The 20,288-nt window shown below is 43.5% G+C and overlaps 1 protein-coding gene across 1 annotated transcript; it reads left to right on the forward strand.

The window, feature by feature from the left end:
• Positions 1-4,655: 4,655 nt before the first annotated feature.
• On the forward strand, positions 4,656-8,020 carry LOC122945981. Its single transcript, XM_044305235.1, has 2 exons — positions 4,656-5,577; positions 7,904-8,020. The coding sequence occupies exons 1-2, from the start codon at positions 4,848-4,850 to the stop codon at positions 7,906-7,908; spliced, it is 735 nt and encodes a 244-aa protein (XP_044161170.1). The 5' UTR covers positions 4,656-4,847; the 3' UTR covers positions 7,909-8,020.
• Positions 8,021-20,288: the final 12,268 nt, after the last annotated feature.

Consider the following 20,288-nt stretch of genomic DNA (forward strand, 5'->3'; position numbering starts at 1 on the left):
TCCTGAGTACGGCGATACCAGATGTGTGACACTTTATTGCAGCCAAGGTGGGCAAAGGGGCACATATTCCAAAGAGCACCTTTCGGATTTTACAGGTCATTTTTTACACATTTTGATTTCAAACTACTTACCACACATTAGGGCCCCTAGAATGCCAGTGCAGTATATCTACCCCACAAGTGTCCCCATTTTGGAAAGAAGACACCCCAAGGTATTCCATGAGGGGCATGGCGAGTTCCTAGAATTTTTATTTTTTATTTTTTCTAACAAAGTCTCATATTCCACTAACTTGTGACAAAAAATTCTAGGAACTCGCCGTGCCCCTCACGGAATACCTTGGGGTATCTTATTTCCAAAATGGGGTCACTTGTGGGGTAGTTATACTGCCCTGGCAATTTAGGGGCCCTAATGTGTGCGAAGTAGTTTGAAATCAAAGACTGTAATAAATGGCCGGTGAAATCCTAAAGGTGCTCTTTGGAATGTGTGCCCCTTTGCCCACCTAGGCTGCAGAAAAGTGTCACACATGTGGTATCGCCGTACTCAGGAGAAGTTGGGGAATGTGTTTTGGGGTGTCATTTTACATATACCCATGCTGGGTGAGATAAATATCTTGGTCAAATGCCAACTTTGTATAAAAAATTGGAAAAGTTGTCTTTTGCCAAGATTATTTCTCTCACCCAGCATGGGTATATGTAAAATGACACCCCAAAACACATTCCCCAACTTCTCCTGAGTACAGCGATACCAGATGTGTGACACTTTTTTGAAGCCTAGGTGGGCAAAGGGGCACACATTGCAAAGTGCACCTTTCGGATTTCACCGGTCATTTTTTACAGATTTTGATTGCAAACTTCTTCTCACGCATATGGGCCCCTAGAATGCCAGGGCAGTATAACTACCCCACAAGTGACCCCATTTTGGAAAGAAGACACCCCAAGGTATTTTGTGATGGGCATAGTGAGTTCATGGAAGTTTTTATTTTTTGTCACAAGTTAGTGGAATATGAGACTTTGTAAGAAAAAAAAAAATCATCATTTTCCGCTAACTTGTGACAAAAAATAAAAAGTTCTATGAACTCACTATGCCCATCAATGAATATCTTAGGGTGTCTACTTTCCGAAATGGGGTCATTTGTGGGGTGTTTGTACTGTCTGGGCATTGTAGAACCTCAGGAAACATGACAGGTGCTCAGAAAGTCAGAGCTGCTTCAAAAAGCGGAAATTCACATTTTTGTACCATAGTTTGTAAACGCTATAACTTTTACCCAAACCATTTTTTTTGGACCCAAACTTTTTTTTTATCAAAGACATGTAGAACAATAAATTTAGCGAAAAATTTATATATGGATGTCATTTTTTTTGCAAAATTTTACAACTGAAAGTGAAAAATGTCATTTTTTTGCAAAAAAAACATTAAATTTCGATTAATAACAAAAAAAGTAAAAATGTCAGCAGCAATGAAATACCACCAAATGAAAGCTCTATTAGTGAGAAGAAAAGGAGGTAAAATTCATTTGGGTGGTAAGTTGCATGACCGAGCAATAAACCGTGATAGTAGTGTAGTGCAGAAGTGTAAAAAGTGGCCTGGTCATTAAGGGGGTTTCAGCTAGCGGGGTTGAAGTGGTATTAAAGAAGCGTTAAGGAGTCCATTACATATGGGCTTAATAAGGAAAGTGAACATTTCAACAAAGACATGGTGTAAAGATGAGATTCAGGACAATGCACGACTGGAAATCTTTTGCATGTCTTGGAGGAGAAAATATCTATTAACAAGAGGCTTGTGACCCGCTCCTTTAATTGTCCTGACGATAGAACTATAGCTACTCCGATTCATTGTACAAACCTTTAGAAAATGTGAGTCAACATTAACATGGGGGGAAATTAACTTCATATAGTTTGGACAAGTCTGGCGTGATATTGATTCCCAAGAATTTTATGTATGAATGTGTCCACTGAAATGGAGATTCTGTATAAGATTCTAGTATCTAGATTGATACTCATAGCTTGCGATTTAGAAATTTTAAATGTGGCCGAAGGAGGTGAAGATCCTAATTATAGCTGGAAAGGCCTGTGATGGGTTAGAAACCATTGACAATAGGTCATCAGCATCTGACGCTTGTTTGATCTCCAGTCCCCCACACACCAAACCTCTTATCTAGTGAGATTGTCTAATATATTGTAAAAGGGGTTCAATTATGAGTATGAAAAGAATTGGTGAGAGAGGGCAGCCTTGTCTCGTCCCATTGTTTATGATGACTGCTTGGGAGAGTATGTCGTTTACTTTAATGTTTGCACTCGGGGAGACATCCATGGTGAAAATGGCCTTTATGAAAGGATCAGGGAAGGCTAGCTTAGACAGTGTACATTTAACAAAGGCCCATGCCACTCTGTCAAAGGCTTTTTCAGCGTCATTACCCAGAACCACAAAAGGAGTCCTTGTTTTTTTGCCAATGCAATTGAATTCATGATTTTGTATGTATTATCTTTACCCTCACGCCCGGGAATGAAACCCGTCTGATCTGGGTGTATAAGTTCTTTTAAGAGGGTTTTTATTCTGGAAGCCAGTATCCTAGCGTACATTTTGAGGTCTAAATTTAGCAGAGAAATGGGTCTGTAACTGGAACAGAAACTTAGGTCCTTTTGTGGCTTGGGTATAAGAGGGTATAAGCATTACCTGTTTGAGGAGGGAATGTCAAGCCAGATAGTGCTGCATTAAAGGTCTTAAGCAAATGAGGGAGGAGGATCTTCTGAAAGGAGAGATAGTAAAGCATTGGGAGGCCGTCTGGTCCAGGAGATTTTCCTTTGGCCATTTTTTTTATGGTTTCTGAGATTTCTGATGTTTTTATTGGTGAACACAGACCCACTGCTTGATCAGAGGTTAAAACAGGGAGCTGAATTTTACTTAGAAACCCCTTAGTCAACTCTAATTTCTTCTCTCTAAGATCTGATTCATCTATATTTGTCACGGCTGGCGGTGGGGAAAACCCCCAGCCGTGCGGTGCCAGGAGAAGGTAGGGTTACCACTTGGCCGGGACCACAGAGTTAGGGAGCAGGTCACCTCCTATAGCGTCCCTAACGCTGACCCTGTCTCCTGTCTGTATGAGCCGACCTTGGTGGTAGGAGGGCTCATACGCCGGAACCTAAAAGTCCCTGCAGGCCCTCAAGTCGGCCCTGAACTAGGGGACAGAGTAAGACGACCTGCTCCTCCTAGACACGGAGGAGCAGGAGTCTCAACGGCCAAGCAACACAGGGGGATACAAAAACAGCTATGGCAGTGGCAGGCAAATGGAAACAACTCATCACTCACCTGCCACAGACAACACAACCAGGAACCCATGTGCGGGTGCTGTAAGTACAAGACAACCACGGACACAGCACACACCAGACATCACACAGGAACCCTGGACCATAGGCTGCAATAACACAATCCCATACACACCTAAATAACACCATGAAACATAGAATTTACTGACAAAGGTTTATGACCAGAAGGATGGTCCCCACCAGGCAGATGGAGGAGACAGGAGGCTGCTCCAGCCAGCATGGCTGAGAGCAACCTACTGAACCCAGCCAGGGACTGAGGCTTTATAGGCCAAGTGGCCACACCCAACGGTCAGACCCACCCAGTGACATCACACACACACTGGGAAGGAAGTTAACCCTTCCAGCACCACAGAAGGGAAACTCACATAAAGGGGAAAGCACACAAACTCACTCACCTGTCTCCGACGGCAACGGCATGCGTGGCAACCGTGTCCTCCAGAACAGCCAACAGGCCGAGACACTTCCACAGCAGGCAAACATCACCAGACGTTGCCGCGGACAACCGCAGGTGAAGGGAGGAGTCCAGGTGCATACTAAACATCACCTCGTGCACAACAAACAAACAAGGAAGTGCACAACATCACACGTTGCCAAGGGCAACCGCACACATGCCTATTGTCCGCGGCAACCGCACCTGAGGCAAACAACTAAGTGCCCCCAGCTGCGGTTGACAACACCAAGCCGCGGGCAACCGCATGCGGCTCCCAAGGAGTCACGACCTTGACCAAGGGTCGTGACACTCCCTCCCCTCAAAGCCCCCCCCAACCGAAAAGGGAAGCTGGTGGGACCAAACAACAGGGAGGGGGGGGAGGGGCAATGCCTGCTAATCACCAGTGTCTCCCTCCAGTGCTGCCGCCAACAAACCTGGACCGTACACAACAGTCCCAGGTTGCCAGCCAACAAAGCCAACAAAGCTTCTATACCTGATACTATATTCAATACACCCATAACCATATTATATCTTTATTGTGAATATCTCTGATGTTAATTTCTGTGGTTTCATGTACTTGCTTTTACCACTTTGATGGTCCTTTATGTTTTTGAAATAGACTATTCATTGATTAATTTCTGTGATTACTATCCCACTATCAGTTCATTGATCGATTGATTTTTTATATGCAGTTGCAGCTTTGATTATTATATCAGTATTGGATTATACTATGCATATAGATATACGTAAGACTTGCCCCTAGATGTTTATATATATTTTCTCTTTTGCCAAAATTTTCTAATATTATATTTTTTTAAAATTATTTCCATATTGTACTGATTGTATGCTATTATAATTAATAGGCCGTGACCAAGGTCCGGGAGGACCGAAACGTTGGCCCATATAACTGACGTCTATTGGTGGCAAATTCTATACAATAAATATTATTATTTCATTCATTTCAATTCGAGTGCCGTGAATTATTCTATGATATTATCGGAGGCAATCTCCATCACTGAGCACCGAAGATACCAAGTGGAGTGCCAGCCATCACTTCTATTTATCTTCAGCTTTTTGAGCTTGAGCACCTACTCATGTCTGCTTCTACCTTTTCATATGATACCATTACTGCTGATGGGATTGTATCACAGATCACCACTCCAAGCGAGTTTCTTCACATCTCTCATAGCGAATTCCGCACACGTGATTGGGAACGTGAATCAAAAAGACTAATTGCATCAGAATTACATTGCGTCACATTGGCTGAATGCTATAAAAATGGGAGAATACCGAGGGGACTAAGGGTACATTTACGCCCTAACCTGTTTCCATCTAATAAGGAATATTGCAATAAATTTGAAACCATATTGAATAAATGTTCAATGGACATTATTGTTCTAAGTATTGAGTATCTACAAAAGTCTATCTCAGAGACCCGTGACAAAATTGCAACGATTGAGGCACAACTTGTTTCTACCACCTCTACACAGGAATGGAATGATCTAAAGAAGAAGACCGAGAAAATACTGGAGGATCATAGAAAATATATTGAACAAACAAAGCGGGCCAAATTCACCCGAGATACAGAAGAGTATCAATTAAATCGCATTTATCGCTGGCAATGGCAAGAATCGGAATCTCATGGTTATCAACAATTTGGGGATTATGCTTCCTCCTCGTCTGGGAGCGACAGGTCCTCACGGCGCAGACCATATCGTTTTTTTTCCCCGGCGAGGCCACAGAACCAGAAGACGCCTGCAAGGATACGCAGGGGACGACACTCCCGACAAACCAGAACCCTCAATGATTCTGACCAGGTCACAGGTACTAACCTAGTTATTAATATCTCCTCTAGGACTCTGTCTCCAGCTGAATACAGTGTTTTGTCAAAAGGACTGTATTTCTGTCCAAGAGATTCTTTTCAACCATTCACATTTATGCAGGACTTGAACAGGTTTTTTAGGTCTCTTCGTTTGAAAGTACACTTTAAAGATGATCGTATTGATGAATCTGTATCACCACTAGTGTCCTATCCTTTGTCCATAGCTCATTTAGGTTTGAGGAACAAAAGCAATTTTATGCCCCCTAAAGTATCACATGCAGTTGAGGCCTTCATTAGTTTGGTGGATAGTGAGGTTCAGGCGAATATTGACTCTTTTAGGAAGGGTCATTATCCGTCTCACTCAAATCTTCCAAACGTTGAATACCTTGCGTTACAATCACTTAGAACTGATAAGTCGATTACAATTAAACCAGCTGATAAAGGTGGAGCCATAGTAGTTATGGATACATCTTACTACAAACAAGAGATTAATAGGCAGTTGGCCGACACTGAAACATATGAGCTTACATACAATAATCCAACTTTTACTATACAAAAAGAAATACAGTCATATCTTGATTATCATCTGGGGATTGGCACAATTGATCAAGCCACGTATAAGTTTTTACATAATGATTATCCTATAATGCCAGTTATATATGTGTTGCCTAAAATACATAAGAACCTTCAACAACCACCTGGGCGCCCAATAGTGGCGTCGACTGACTCCTTGTTGGCACCACTATCTATTTATTTGGAAAGGGTCCTTACTCCTCTAGTACGGAATACAAAATCATATCTACTTGATACGTCACATTTTTTAGAAATTATCCTCTCTCTAGGCACAATTCCCCCTGATGCACTTTTGGTCACCCTTGATGTCAGCAGCCTGTACACCTCCATCTCCCATGATGGGGGAGTACAGGCTGTTCGCAAATCACTGGTGACCACGACCCTTACCAATGACCAACAAACCTTTTGCATTGGATTACTACAATTTGTTCTACAAATTTTTTTTTTTTATGTTTGGGGATCATTATTATATTCAAAAGAAGGGTACGGCAATGGGGGCGAATGTGGCCCCCCCATATGCCAACCTCTTTATGGCCCAGTTTGAAGAGGATCATGTTTATCCACATTCATTATTTCGAGCCCATGCATTAACATGGCGCCGATTTATTGATGATGTTTTTTGTATCTGGACTGGAGATAGGGAGTCTTTCCAAACTTTCTACACGCATATCAATCATGCGGTTAAAGGTCTCCAATTTACCGCTCATATTGATGAAACCATAATTAACTTTCTTGACACCTCTGTAACCAAGGATTCCACTGGTTCCTTGAAAATTGATATTTACACTAAACCAACAGATCGGAATACGTTACTTTTATATTCAAGTTGTCATCCTAGGAACACGAAAGCATCATTACCTCGGTCACAGTTTACTAGGGTGTCAAGAATAGTTAGTGATCCAATAGTGCAACAACAACGTTTGATGGAGATGTCGGATAAGTTTAAAGCACGTGGGTATCCTCGTGGCCTCCTAGAGAAGGAGATTAAATTGATTACCCAGGGGACCCAGGAGTTGAGACCTCAAAGAACACAACATTGTACACCTAGAATTCCACTGGTAGTGACATATCATCCATTTGTACCGAAAATTCAGCGGATTATACAGAAACACTGGCCGCTATTGAGTAAATTCTACCCTGATATTAAGGAATTCAATAATCCATTTAGAATGTGTTACAAGCGTCCACAAACTTACGCGATACTCTTATTAAAGCGGATATTGGCCCTGAGAAGAAGCCATTAAGACAGACTATGTTGTCCAGTCCAAAAATGGGCACTTTTCCCTGTTTAAATTGTGCACAGTGTACACATGTCATGAAGGGGAGTACCTTCACGCATCCACACACGGGCAAGACATATAAGATAACAGGCTTTTTCACATGTGCTACATCCTTTGTTATTTATCTCATCAAATGCCCATGCGGCCTCGCTTACGTTGGGGAGACATCCCAATGTGCGAGAGACCGCATCAGTAAACATAAATCTGATATTCGCTGTAGGAAAACAGAACTTCCGATACCTCATCATTTTATTCAGGCCGGTCATCACATAAGTCAACTCAGATTCCAAATTATTGAACATATTCCCTTATCACGTCGAGGCGGAAATCGTAAACTGACACTTCAAAATCGTGAATCTTATTGGATCCATGAATTAAAGACACTAGCTCCCTTAGGTTTAAATCGTGATTTTGAATTTTATATACAATGAATTATAACATTTTCTTTTCTTTCTTTTCTATATGACTATTGCAGACTAAATGATAATGTCCGAAGGTAGGATTATTATCTATTATCTTTTATGGAACTACAGTTTCTTGACCATGCTCGTTTGATTTAATTAACTAATCTATTAATATTAATGTCAATTAATATATTTCAAATATGAACATCTAATATACTAATATACCAATATAACTATATGTCTATTGATTTACTGATTATGTCTGTAGTCTGCCCTCCGATACTGGGATGATATCTAATTATATTTTGACCGAGTATTCTAAATGAACTTTGTGTAATTTTCGCATTAGGAGTCGATGGTCTTGTTTTTTTGACCCGACTTCTTCCTTTTTTGGATTTTTCAAAAAATTCTATATATTTGCGATTTTTCACATGTTGCGATTTTTCACTATTTGCGAATTTTTACTAATTGCAATTTTTTTCTCACCTGCGAACTTTATGCAGTTGCGAATTTTTCTCCTTTGCGAATTTTTTTGCGAATTTTTTCCGATAACCGGACTTCCGCTATTCCGATCGCGAATGCGGACTTCCGGTTCTATGACGTCTTCTCAGTATCGCGAGACCAGACTCAGCACAAATACCGGACATGCGCAGGCCACCCAGCGCAACGCCACTCTCCTCTAACCAGTTTATCTCAAGGTATGTAAGTGACATGTACGTATGCAGTTTATTTTGTGAATTATTCTCTATGTGGGTTCAGTACTTTTTCCTTCTTAAATCAATCACTGAATCAGTTTTCATCTAGCAGGTTAAACTATTGTTGTACTGACACCCATATAGACGCAATGATCTAATTTGTAGCCTCTCTTTTTTCCTTATATACAAATGTTTAGATTGCGATTGTTCCATGGAGCTTCTATACCTGATACTATATTCAATACACCCATAACCATATTATATCTTTATTGTGAATATCTCTGATGTTAATTTCTGTGGTTTCATGTACTTGCTTTTACCACTTTGATGGTCCTTTATGTTTTTGAAATAGACTATTCATTGATTAATTTCTGTGATTACTATCCCACTATCAGTTCATTGATCGATTGATTTTCTATATGCAGTTGCAGCTTTGATTATTATATCAGTATTGGATTATACTATGCATATAGATATACGTAAGACTTGCCCCTAGATGTTTATATATATTTTCTCTTTTGCCAAAATTTTCTAATATTATATTTTTTTTAAATTATTTCCATATTGTACTGATTGTATGCTATTATAATTAATAGGCCGTGACCAAGGTCCGGGAGGACCGAAACGTTGGCCCATATAACTGACGTCTATTGGTGGCAAATTCTATACAATAAATATTATTATTTCATTCATTTCAATTCGAGTGCCGTGAATTATTCTATGATATTATCGGAGGCAATCTCCATCACTGAGCACCGAAGATACCAAGTGGAGTGCCAGCCATCACTTCTATTTATCTTCAGCCAACAAAGCAGACTGGAATGGCACGTGCGATGAGAGCAGAGAGGAAGCAGCCATTGGGGCTGTGAATGGGACCCGATGGAATGGAAGGCATCATGACTGCCTTCTGGGAGAGCCTGTGAGATCCAGCCCCCTGAATCTCACAGGCAGGAAGGCTGTAAGTGTATTACAGTGTGTAATACACTTAGAGCCAATGCATTGTAAAAGGGATCAGACTCCCAAAAGTTGAAGTCCCAGAGTAGGACAAAAAAGTTAAGTGAAATAAAAAAATAAAAATAAAGTTGACATTTTTTTTAAGTTTCAAGTAAAAAATAGCTTCCTTTTCCCAAAATAAAGTAAAAAAATTGTAAACAATAGGAAAAAAAAAAGAAAAGTAGACATATTAGGTATCGCCGTGTCCATATTGACTGGCTCTATAAAAATATCACATGACCTAACCTCTCAGGTGAACACTGTCAAAAAAATAAAATAATATTTTTTTTGTCAACTTACATCACTAAAAGTGCAACACCAAGCGATCAAAAAGGTGTATGCCCCCCGAAATAGTACCAATCTAACCGTCACCTCATCCTGCAAAAAATTAGCCCCTACCTAAGACAATCGCCCAAAAAATTAAATAAACTATGGCTCTCAGACTATGAAGACACCAAAACATGTCTTATTTTGTTTCAAAAATTACATTATTGTGTTAAATGAAAAAGAAAAAAGGATACATATTAGGTATCGCCGCATCCGTTAGAACCTTCTGTATAAAAATATCACATGAACAAACCCCTCAGGTAAACACCGTAAAAAAGATAAAATAAAAACGGTGTCATAAAAGCTATTTTTTGTCACCTTGCATCACAAAAAGTGTAATAGCAAGCGATTAAAAAGTCATATGCACTCCAAAATAGTGCCAATCAAACCGTCATGTCATCCCACAAAAATGATACCCTACCTAAGACAATCGCCCAGACACTGAAAAAACTATATCTCTCAGAATATGGAGCTACTGAAACATGTTTATTTTTTTTATGCTGTTATTGTGTAAAACATAAATAAATAAATAAATAAAAAAGTATACATATTAGGTATCGCCGCATTCGTAAGAACCTGCTGTATAAAAATATCACATGAACTAACCCCTCAGATAAACACCGTAAAAAAAACGGTGTAAAAAAAGCCATTTTTTGTCATCTTACATCACAAACAGCGTAATAGCAAGTGATCAAAAAGGCATACGCACCCCAAAATCATACTAAACAGTCATCTCATCCTGCAAAAAATTAGACCCTACCTAAGACAATCGCCCAAAAAATAAAGAAATATATGGCTCTCAGAATATGAAGACACTAAAACATGTTTTTTTTAAATAAAAAAATACTATTATTGTGTAAAACATGGAGACACAACATTTTTTTCCAAAAATGCTTTATTATGTAAAACTGAGACAAACAACCCAAAAAAGTTGTCATATTTGGTATTTTCGCGTCCGCAACAACCTATAAAAATACCACATGATCTAACCTGTCAGATGAACATTGTAAATAACAAAAAAAAAAAAAATGGGGAAAAACAGCAATTTTTTGTTACCTTGCCTCACAAAAAGTGTAATATAGAGCAACCAAAAAACATATGTACCCTAAAATAGTACCAACAAAACTGCCACCCTATCCAGTAGTTTTCAAAATGTGGTCCTTTTTGGAGTTTCTACTCTAGGGGTGCATCAGGGGGTCTTCAAATGTGACATGGCAGCTTAAAATTACCCCAGTGAAATCTGCCTTCCAAAAACCATATGGCGTTCCTTTCCTTCTGCGCAATGCCGTGTGCCCGTACAGCAGTTTTCAACCACATATGGGGTGTTTCTGTAAACTACAGAATCAGAGCAATAAATATTGAGTTTTGTTTGGTTATTAACCCATGCTTTGTTACTGGGAAAGAATGGATTAAAATGGAAAATCTGCCCAAAAAGTGAAATTCTGAAATTTCATCTCCATTTTCTATTAATTCTTGTGGAACACCTAAAGGTTTAACAAAGTTTGTAAAATCAGTGTAAAAATACCTTGAGGGGTTTAGTTTCTAAAATGGGGTCATTTGTGGGTGGTTTCTATTATGTAAGCCTCACAAAGTGACTTCAGACCTGAACTGGTTCTTAAAAAGTGGGTTTTGGAAATTTTCTAAAAAATGTCAAGATTTGCTTCTAAACTTCTAAGCCTTGTAACGTCCCCCCAAAAAAATTAACAAAATGATCCAAACATGAAGTAGTCATATAATGAATGTAAAGTAGTAATCTATTATAAAAGTAGAGAAATAGAAATTTGGAAATTTGCTAATTTTTTTAAATTCTTGTTAAATGTGGTATTCTTTTTATAAATAAAATTTAAATTCTTTGACCACTGTCATGAAGTACAATATGTGACGAGAAAACAAGGGGCCTGGATAAGTAAAAGCGTTTTAAAGTTATTACCACATACAGTGACACATGTCAGATTTGCTAAAAATGGCCTGGGCAGAAAGGTGAAAAATGGCTTGGTCCTGAAAGGGTTAATGTCCATTGTTAATGTTAATGCACTTTTGATGTGATGTTTATAATCACTGGGAATGTGGTGTCTCAAGCTTAAAGCTGGTGCCTTGCAGGGCTGGGGTTCGAATCCAACCAAGGATCTCCATGGAGTTTGTATGGTCTCCCCATATTTGCGTGGGTTTCCTCCTACACTCCAAAGACATATTGATAGGGAACTTAGATTGTGAGCTTCATTAGGGACAGCAAGAAATCATAATGTCGGTAAAGTGCTGTTGAATATGTCTATAGAAGTGAGTAAAATAAATAAATAAATGGGAACACCATTTAGTTATGCTCAGTGGGATGAGGCCAGGAGCTGAGAAGTTGAGTTCTAGCTGTCTAAAGGCCCCTATACACTGCTCAATTGATTAGACTGTCGGGGAAAAAATTATGATTTCGGTGACCACATAAAGCAGGGGTGTCAAACTAAAATTCATCGGGGGCCGCATCAGCAGTTTGGTCACCCTCAAAGGGCCGGTTGAATCTGTAGGACTATGTGTCCACTCTTTATTATCATAAATTATTGTCACTGCATTCAATTATTACTGTTTTTTGTAATAATGTAAGTAATAACTAGCTCTGAAAGCTTGACCTGCAAGCGCTGACTGGGGTCACATAGCAATATACTGATTTATGATGCTATGTAACCCTTACAGTTCTGGAATGTGTTGGATAACACTGACATAATGCTGTCAGTGTTATCCAACACATTCCAGAACTGCAAGGGTTACCGTATTTTTCGCCCTATAAGACGCACCTAGGTTTTTGAGGAGGAAAATAAGAAAAAAAATATTTTGAACCAAAAGGTGTGCTTTTGGTGGGTTTTGAACTAATTGTGGTCTGTGGGTGGCACTGTTATGGGGGATCTGTGGGTGACGCACTGTTATGGGGGATCTGTGGGTGACACTTATGGGGGATCTGTGGGTGACACTTATGGGGGATCTGTGGGTGACACTTATGGGGGATCTGTGGGTGACACTTATGGGGGATCTGTGGGTGACACTTATGGGGGATCTGTGGGTGACACTTATGGGGGATCTGTGGGTGACACTTATGGGGGATCTGTGGGTGACACTTATGGGGGATCTGTGGGTGACACTTATGGGGGATCTGTGGGTGACACTTATGGGGGATCTGTGGGTGACACTTATGGGGGATCTGTGGGTGACACTTATGGGGGATCTGTGGGTGACACTTATGGGGATCTGTGGGTGGCTCTTATGGGGGATCTGTGGGTGGCTCTTATGGGGGATCTGTGGGTGGCTCTTATGGGGGATCTGTGGGTGGCTCTTATGGGGGATCTGTGGGTGGCTCTTATAGGGGATCTGTGGGTGGCTCTTATGGGGGATCTGTGGATGACAGTTATGGGGGGGATCTGTGGATGACACATATATAGCATCTTATGCTATGTGTCATCCACAGATCCCCTCCATAAGTGTCCCTGTAGTGAATGACCCTGAATACACGGGCTAGGGACCGGCATCTGCTTTTATAATGACAGCGGGGCCCGTGCAGTGACTATTCTACTACACGGGCCCCGCTCACTGTATAATCGTATCTCTAATAGTTAATGGTTACCGTATGTATATAATCGCATAAGGAGCGCTGTGTATTACCGGTACTTACAACTACAAGCGCTCGCCGAGAGGAGGGAGGAGGCAGGCCGGGAGGACAGGCGCTGGCAGCGTGAGTCATACGCCATGCGCCCACGCCGCCTGCTTCATTCATAAAGTGGGCGGCGCAGGCGCGTGACGTATGACTCACACTGCCAGCGCCTGTCCTCCCTCCTCTCGGAAAGCGCTTGTAGTTGTAAGTACTGGTAATACACAGCGCTCCTTATGCGATTTATTATCACTTCCTGCAGGGGCCGCCTGCAGGAAGTGATAATAAAAGGTGAAGGCTGGCGGCCGGCGGCGGCTACGCGGGCCACATGACGAGGTCTGGCGGGCCGTATTCGGCCCGCGGGCCTTGTGTTTGACACTCGTGACATAAAGGATCCAATTACCCAATAAACAAGTGTTTTACTCGTTCATCATATAAATGGAGGCACCTTTACACAGGAAGATCTATGCTAATGACCGTTCCTACAAATGCTTGTCAGCAATAATGTGCCAGGTGTCAGGCGGTGTAAAGGGGCCTTAAGAGCATGTGTGAGACCTGCTGTAAGGAACCTTCATCCTTGCATGCCAACCAACTACTATTAGGGTACGGCCACGTGATCAGGTTTCTGAATGCTGTTTTGTAAGCCGAAATCTGGAGTGAATTTAAAAAAAGGTGCAGCATACGGGTAGGCTACCCGACACTGCTAGATTTGAGTGTGTAGTTCCCTTTAAGCCAGTCAGGCCGGTTACCGGCAATCCTTATCACAGCCAGCAGAGGGAGCCCCCAGTTCAGTATAAATAGGCTAGGGCCTAGCTCAGGAAGTGAGAAGTTTCCAGACTCAGTGCAGAGAGGATTCCCTCCTGAGTCCATGCATAGAAGTCAGAAGGGCATAGCTAATCAGCCTGAAGACACAGAATACCACAGAAGCCGATCAGATAAAGCAAGAGGTACTCAAGATAACAGAGGAGGTACTAGATAAGGACAGCTTCAAGGGTACGCCAGATAAAGGGCATTAGACCTTGGAGAGAAAGTCACATGTAGCAGGACCAGTCAGGAATAGTGAGCAAGCCGCCTGTACTGCATCTCCTGTAATCAACACTCTGTATAATGCCTTGCTAAGACCGGCCATTCTGTACTTTCAAGAACCAGCTGTATTCACTGATATTCAGTAAATGTTCCAGTTTTTGTTGGCTATCCTATGCTTGCTTCATTCTTCTACAATACCATACACGGCGTGTCACCGTTTAATTGACACTGGCGTCACGAACTGTTAAATACCTGCCTGTTCCAGTATTTGCCCCAATTGAAGACGACAGTGGATCCCAGGTTAGTGAGTCGATCTGCACTACAAAGCCCAGCATACACTACTGACCCCCTGGGACACTGCATCGCTCTTTTTGGCGTCATGAACAGGATCCGCATACTTCGACAGTGCAGAGAAGTGTGAACTGTGTGCTTTAACTATTCCACCACCGTATTGCGAGGACTGTACCCTTTATTTCCAAGCCAGTGGATTGAAATTGTGCCTGGGAGGAATCAGAGACGCTGTACTGTGTTGCGCTACCCCCAGAGAGAAAATCGTATTTGTGGACTGTGATTTATTGGACTTTGCAACACCCTGCTTGCTGTCAGGGAATCGTGATCAAGATGGCCACCGGCCGCCTGGAGTAAAGTTTCCCGCGCTGCTGAGGACCTCCGTGGGCGGAGGTGATCCCTTCAAAGACACAGAGAATCCCGCCCCTCTTCATCATCACACCGCCGCGGCCCTGCTTTTCCTGCGTCAGCAACGTCACCGCGTACACAGGACGTCCGGAGTCTCACGAGATTTGGCCTGCGCACACCCGGCGAAACCGGTAAGAACTTGTATCCGGAGGGAAGGGGATTGTTCCGGCCCCTTTAGTCACCAGCGGCCACCTTGTAATAAGTTAACATGTCAGATCCGGGAGTTGCCGAGCGGCCGGACCCGGGAGAGCTTGCGGCTCCTAATCATCCTATAGCCCCCAGCATGATGCCCTTTACCATGCCTTACTACTTTGGGGCCCCATGGTTTCCCCGCTATAACGGAGAGGTCCATACCCTAAGAGACTTTAAAGAAAAGTTGCTGGCATTATTCAAACTATACCCCATAAATGCCGATCAGCAAATGGAAATCTTGCTAGCGCAACTGGAGGGGGCTGCCCGCAGAGAGGTATTATCCTGGCCTGCTGCTGAAAGGAGTACTCTGGAGCAGATATTCACCCGCCTCAGGGCCACTTTTGAAACGAGGACTGCCTCAGAGATAAAGATGCACTTCTTTGGCAAGAAACAGAAGTCCGGTGAGTCCCTCCGTGACTATGCCCTATCACTTCAGGAGGCTTTGGGGGCTGTAATCCAGATAGATCCCAAGGAAGCTGATAACCAGGATCAGACCCTGAGGGAACAATTTATTACCGGAGTGTCTAGTGAGCAAATAAGGACCCAATTAAAGATGCTGTCCGCCCAACACCCTAACAGTACCTTTCTGGACTTTAAAGAACTGGCTATAAAAATTCTGGGGTCAGCAGTATCTACAGAGTTGAGCACCCCACCTGAGTTATCAGCCTGCAGGTCAAAACCGTTTATTATTAACCGAGCTGAGGCCGGTCAAGCTGTTCAAGCTACAGCTACCGATACTATCGCCCTGCTGACAGAGCAAGTAAATCACCTCACTAAAAGCCTAGAGAGAGTGTGCAGAAAAATGGAGGAATGGGAAAAACCTATGATGTCAGAAGAAGAGTTCCTGTCACCCTCTAAGCCGTTCCCACCTCCATACCAAGAGACTCACCCCAGGGATCCTGGGAGGCGCAATAGGGGTCGCCAGCGGCCCGTGTGTACATACTGCAAAAAGATGGGACACACAGAATCCACTTGCTGGCAGTTAAACGGGCAACCCCTGAGGCTGAGGACCACCCCTCGGGAGGTAGAACACTAGGTCCAAAAGATCCAAATTGGATGCCACGGTATGTAGGATCCCATCCTAAAATCAATGTGGAGATTAACGGGGTCCCCTTGGAAGCCCTATTAGATACTGGGTCTCAGGTCACTACTATTCAGCTGCCCGCCTTTGAAAGATTCTGGGACACCAATCAATTGACCCAGCCGCCTGAATCCTGGGTAGAGATTATCGCCAGCAATGGCAAACCGGTAAAGATCCATGGATACTGGGAACCCACCCTGCAGGTGGGAGAAGTAACCTTGCCTCAACAGGGGGTGATAGTAGTACAGGCCGGCGACAGAGGAGGACATCCTGTCATTCTAGGCACCAATGTCTTCAAAAACTGTTATGCTGAAATACTTGCCGTATTACACCAGACTCTGCCCACCGCTTCCTCTGCGTCCAAGAGGGTGATTCAAAAGACTATCACTGTGTTAAGTGCCCAGCAGAGGTTTGCTAACGGGAAAGGAGAAATTTGTACTGCCAAGATTCGTGATAATAAGCCTGTGACTTTGCCTCCTAATTCCCAAACTCTCTTATGGTGTCGTGCTGTCCTGGGAGTCCAAGGCCAAGATTATCCAGCCCTGGTGGAACCTATCCAGATGGAGAACTACCCTTATGTGAGAGCTGCCAAGTGCCTGGTGAATGTCTCCCAAGGTAAAGTACCTGTCCGTCTGATTAACCTGAGTGACCATCCTGTTGCGCTTACTAAGCATTACCCTGTTGCCCAGCTTTCTCAGGTGTTCTTCCAAGACATCATCCGTCTTCCAGTGACAGAAAAGCCGCCAGCTGCAGTCAGCGGATGTCCGCCGGTGCCTCAGTCACAAGTACCCTGGTGGGAAGAGCTACATGTCGGGGACGAGACTACCCCCCAACATCAACAAGAAGGGATACTACGGCTTGTCAAAGAGCACCACCAGGCCTTCAGTAAACATGCTGCTGATTATGGAGAGGTTAGTGCCATACAACACACCATACCTACTGGCTCTCATCCTCCTATCAAGGAGAGATACCGACCCTTACCGCCTACTTCATATCAGACTGTAAAAGAAATGATCCAAGAGATGAAAGACTCTAATGTAATCCGGGACAGTCGTAGCCCGTGGGCGGCACCCCTGGTCCTTGTAAAGAAGAAGGATGGTGGTATCCGTTTCTGCGTGGACTATAGGAAGATTAACCAAATAACCCACAAAGACGCGTACCCACTGCCCCGCATTGAAGAGTCACTAACTGCTCTGGGCTCCGCTGCCTATTTCTCCACATTGGACTTGACCAGTGGCTACTGGCAAGTACCCATGGCCCCGGCAGATAGGGAAAAGACTGCTTTCACCACTCCCATGGGCCTGTTTGAATTTAATTGTATGCCGTTCGGGTTATGTAATGCCCCAGGAACTTTCCAGAGACTAATGGAGCGGTGTTTGGGTCACAAAAACTTCGAAACAGTGCTGCTGTATCTAGATGACGTCATTGTGTACTCAAAAACATATGAAGACCACCTGAAACACCTAGCAGAGGTCTTTGAAATCCTTGTCAAATATGGCCTGAAGGTAAAGCCATCTAAATGCCACTTGCTCAAACCTGCGGTAAAATACCTGGGGCATGTGGTAAGCGGAGAGGGCGTACAACCTGACCCTGATAAGTTAGCGGCTGTCCGTAACTGGCCGGTACCCACTACTGTCAAAGAGGTGAGGGGTTTCCTTGGTTTTGCCGGCTACTATAGACGTTTCATCCCCCATTTTGCTCAAATAGCCGATCCTATCCTGGAACTCTTGAGGGGGCAGCCCAAGAAAAGTCCTAGAACTCCAGTGCTCATTGAGTGGAATGAAGAAAGAGAGATAGCGTTCCAGTTGTTGAAAAAGAAACTGACCGAGCCTCCCGTGTTAGGTTATCCAGATTACAGCAAGCCCTTCCATCTGTATACTGATGCTAGCAAACGAGGCCTGGGGGCTGTGTTAGCCCAGATTCAAGAGGGAAAAGAAAGAGTGATAGCTTATGCAAGCCGCTCCCTGAAAGGAGCTGAGAAAAATGACCAGAATTATAGTTCCTTCAAACTAGAGTTCCTGGCATTAGTGTGGGCAGTGACGGAAAAATTCAAAGATTATCTAGCCGCTACCCCATTCATTGCATTCACTGATAATAACCCTCTGGCACATCTAAATACAGCTAAATTGGGGGCTTTGGAGCAAAGATGGGCCTCTCGCCTCGCCAACTATGATTTCTCTGTAAAATATCGTGCTGGACGTACTAATGACAATGCTGATGCTTTATCCAGACTTCCCACAGAGACAGCTCCTGATGATGTGCGAGATGCCTGGGAAGATGTAGAAATGCCGGCCTTCTACCATAAATTTGCTCAACAGGATCAGGCTCGGGCTACCAGTAACAGCGCTGCAGTTCCTTCACCCTCCAGTAGGCCGGAACTCAAAGAAGAAAGGTGGGTGAAACTACAGTCTGAAAGTAGAGTGCTGGGTGAATTGCTGGACTTCATTACCAGTGGCAGAACCCCTGAGAGGATTTGGCGTAAGAGTACAGATCCTGAGCTCATCAAACTGTGGAGACAGCGCCATCAACTCTTCATACAAAAGGGCCTGCTGCTACGGAGAAGCCTAGACCCAGTGTCCAACGAAAGAGTGCATCAAATTCTCATACCCCGACGAGATGCAGGTATGGTGTTGGAGATGTACCACAATCAATCCGGTCACTTTGGGGTCCAAAAGACTGAGGCAAATATCCGCCAGCGGTTTTACTGGGTGGGCATGAGAGAAGACATGGAGAAGTGGTGTCGGGAGTGTGTAGCCTGTGCCTTGAAACGAGGTGAACACCATGATCAGAGGGCACCACTGAGACCCATTGTAAGTACTCGTCCTCTTGAACTTGTCGCCATCGACCATGTGAAACTGGAGCCTAGTCGCTCAGGGTATGTGTACGCTATGACTATTATTGACCATTTCACTAAGTTTGTTGTAGCGGTGCCTGTGAGAGACCAGACGGCCAAGACTACAGCCGAACTGTTCTGGAAACACTTCCTCCTGCCCTACGGTTGTCCAGAGAAGATCCTCACCGATCAAGGTCCTGCTTTTGAGTCCCATCTGTTCCATGAACTGTGCCGCCTGCACAACTGTAAGAAGATCCGGACGACGGCCTACCATCCGCAAGGTAATGGATTATGTGAAAAAATGAATCAGACCTTGATAGAGATGCTGAGGACCGTGCCTCCTGAAACCAGGGGAGATTGGCCTAATCTGTTGCCACAGCTCATGTTCACATACAATCATACCATACACTGTTCCACCGGGTATACCCCCTTTTATTTGATGTTTGGGCGCCAAGGATTATTGCCTGCTGACCACTCCTTGGATGTACTCGTACCTGATTGCATCAACCCATTCCCTAATACCGACTGGGTTGCTGAACACCAAAGGCGATTGAATACGGCCCAAGCTATTGTTCAGGAACGTATGGACTATGCTAGAGACCGGCAGCAGAGAGACTATGACCAAGCAGCCCATGCAGAACCCTTGACAATAGGGGCTGTGGTATGGTTAAAAAATAACCGCCGTACCAGTAAACTGGACAGTAAATGGGAGCAAAGTCCTTATGTTGTCACTGCAATCCCAAATGTTGGAACTCACACTTATGAGATCACCCGGGAGGGCAGGGGATCCCAAATTGTACACCGAAACCGGTTAAAGCTCTGCCTGACACCAGGACCCAGTGCCGAGAGTTCTATATCTGAACCCCCTGTGTCAGAGTCATCGATACAGCCCGAGGATCCTATGCAGGCTGTCCGAAATCTAAGGTATGACGCCGATCCCATGCATTGGCTTCTGACACCATGGTTGAACTTGTTGGTGCCCGCT

This window comes from Bufo gargarizans, chromosome 9 (genome assembly GCF_014858855.1).
Source record: "Bufo gargarizans isolate SCDJY-AF-19 chromosome 9, ASM1485885v1, whole genome shotgun sequence".
In the NCBI taxonomy this organism is placed as follows: Eukaryota; Metazoa; Chordata; class Amphibia; order Anura; family Bufonidae; genus Bufo; species Bufo gargarizans.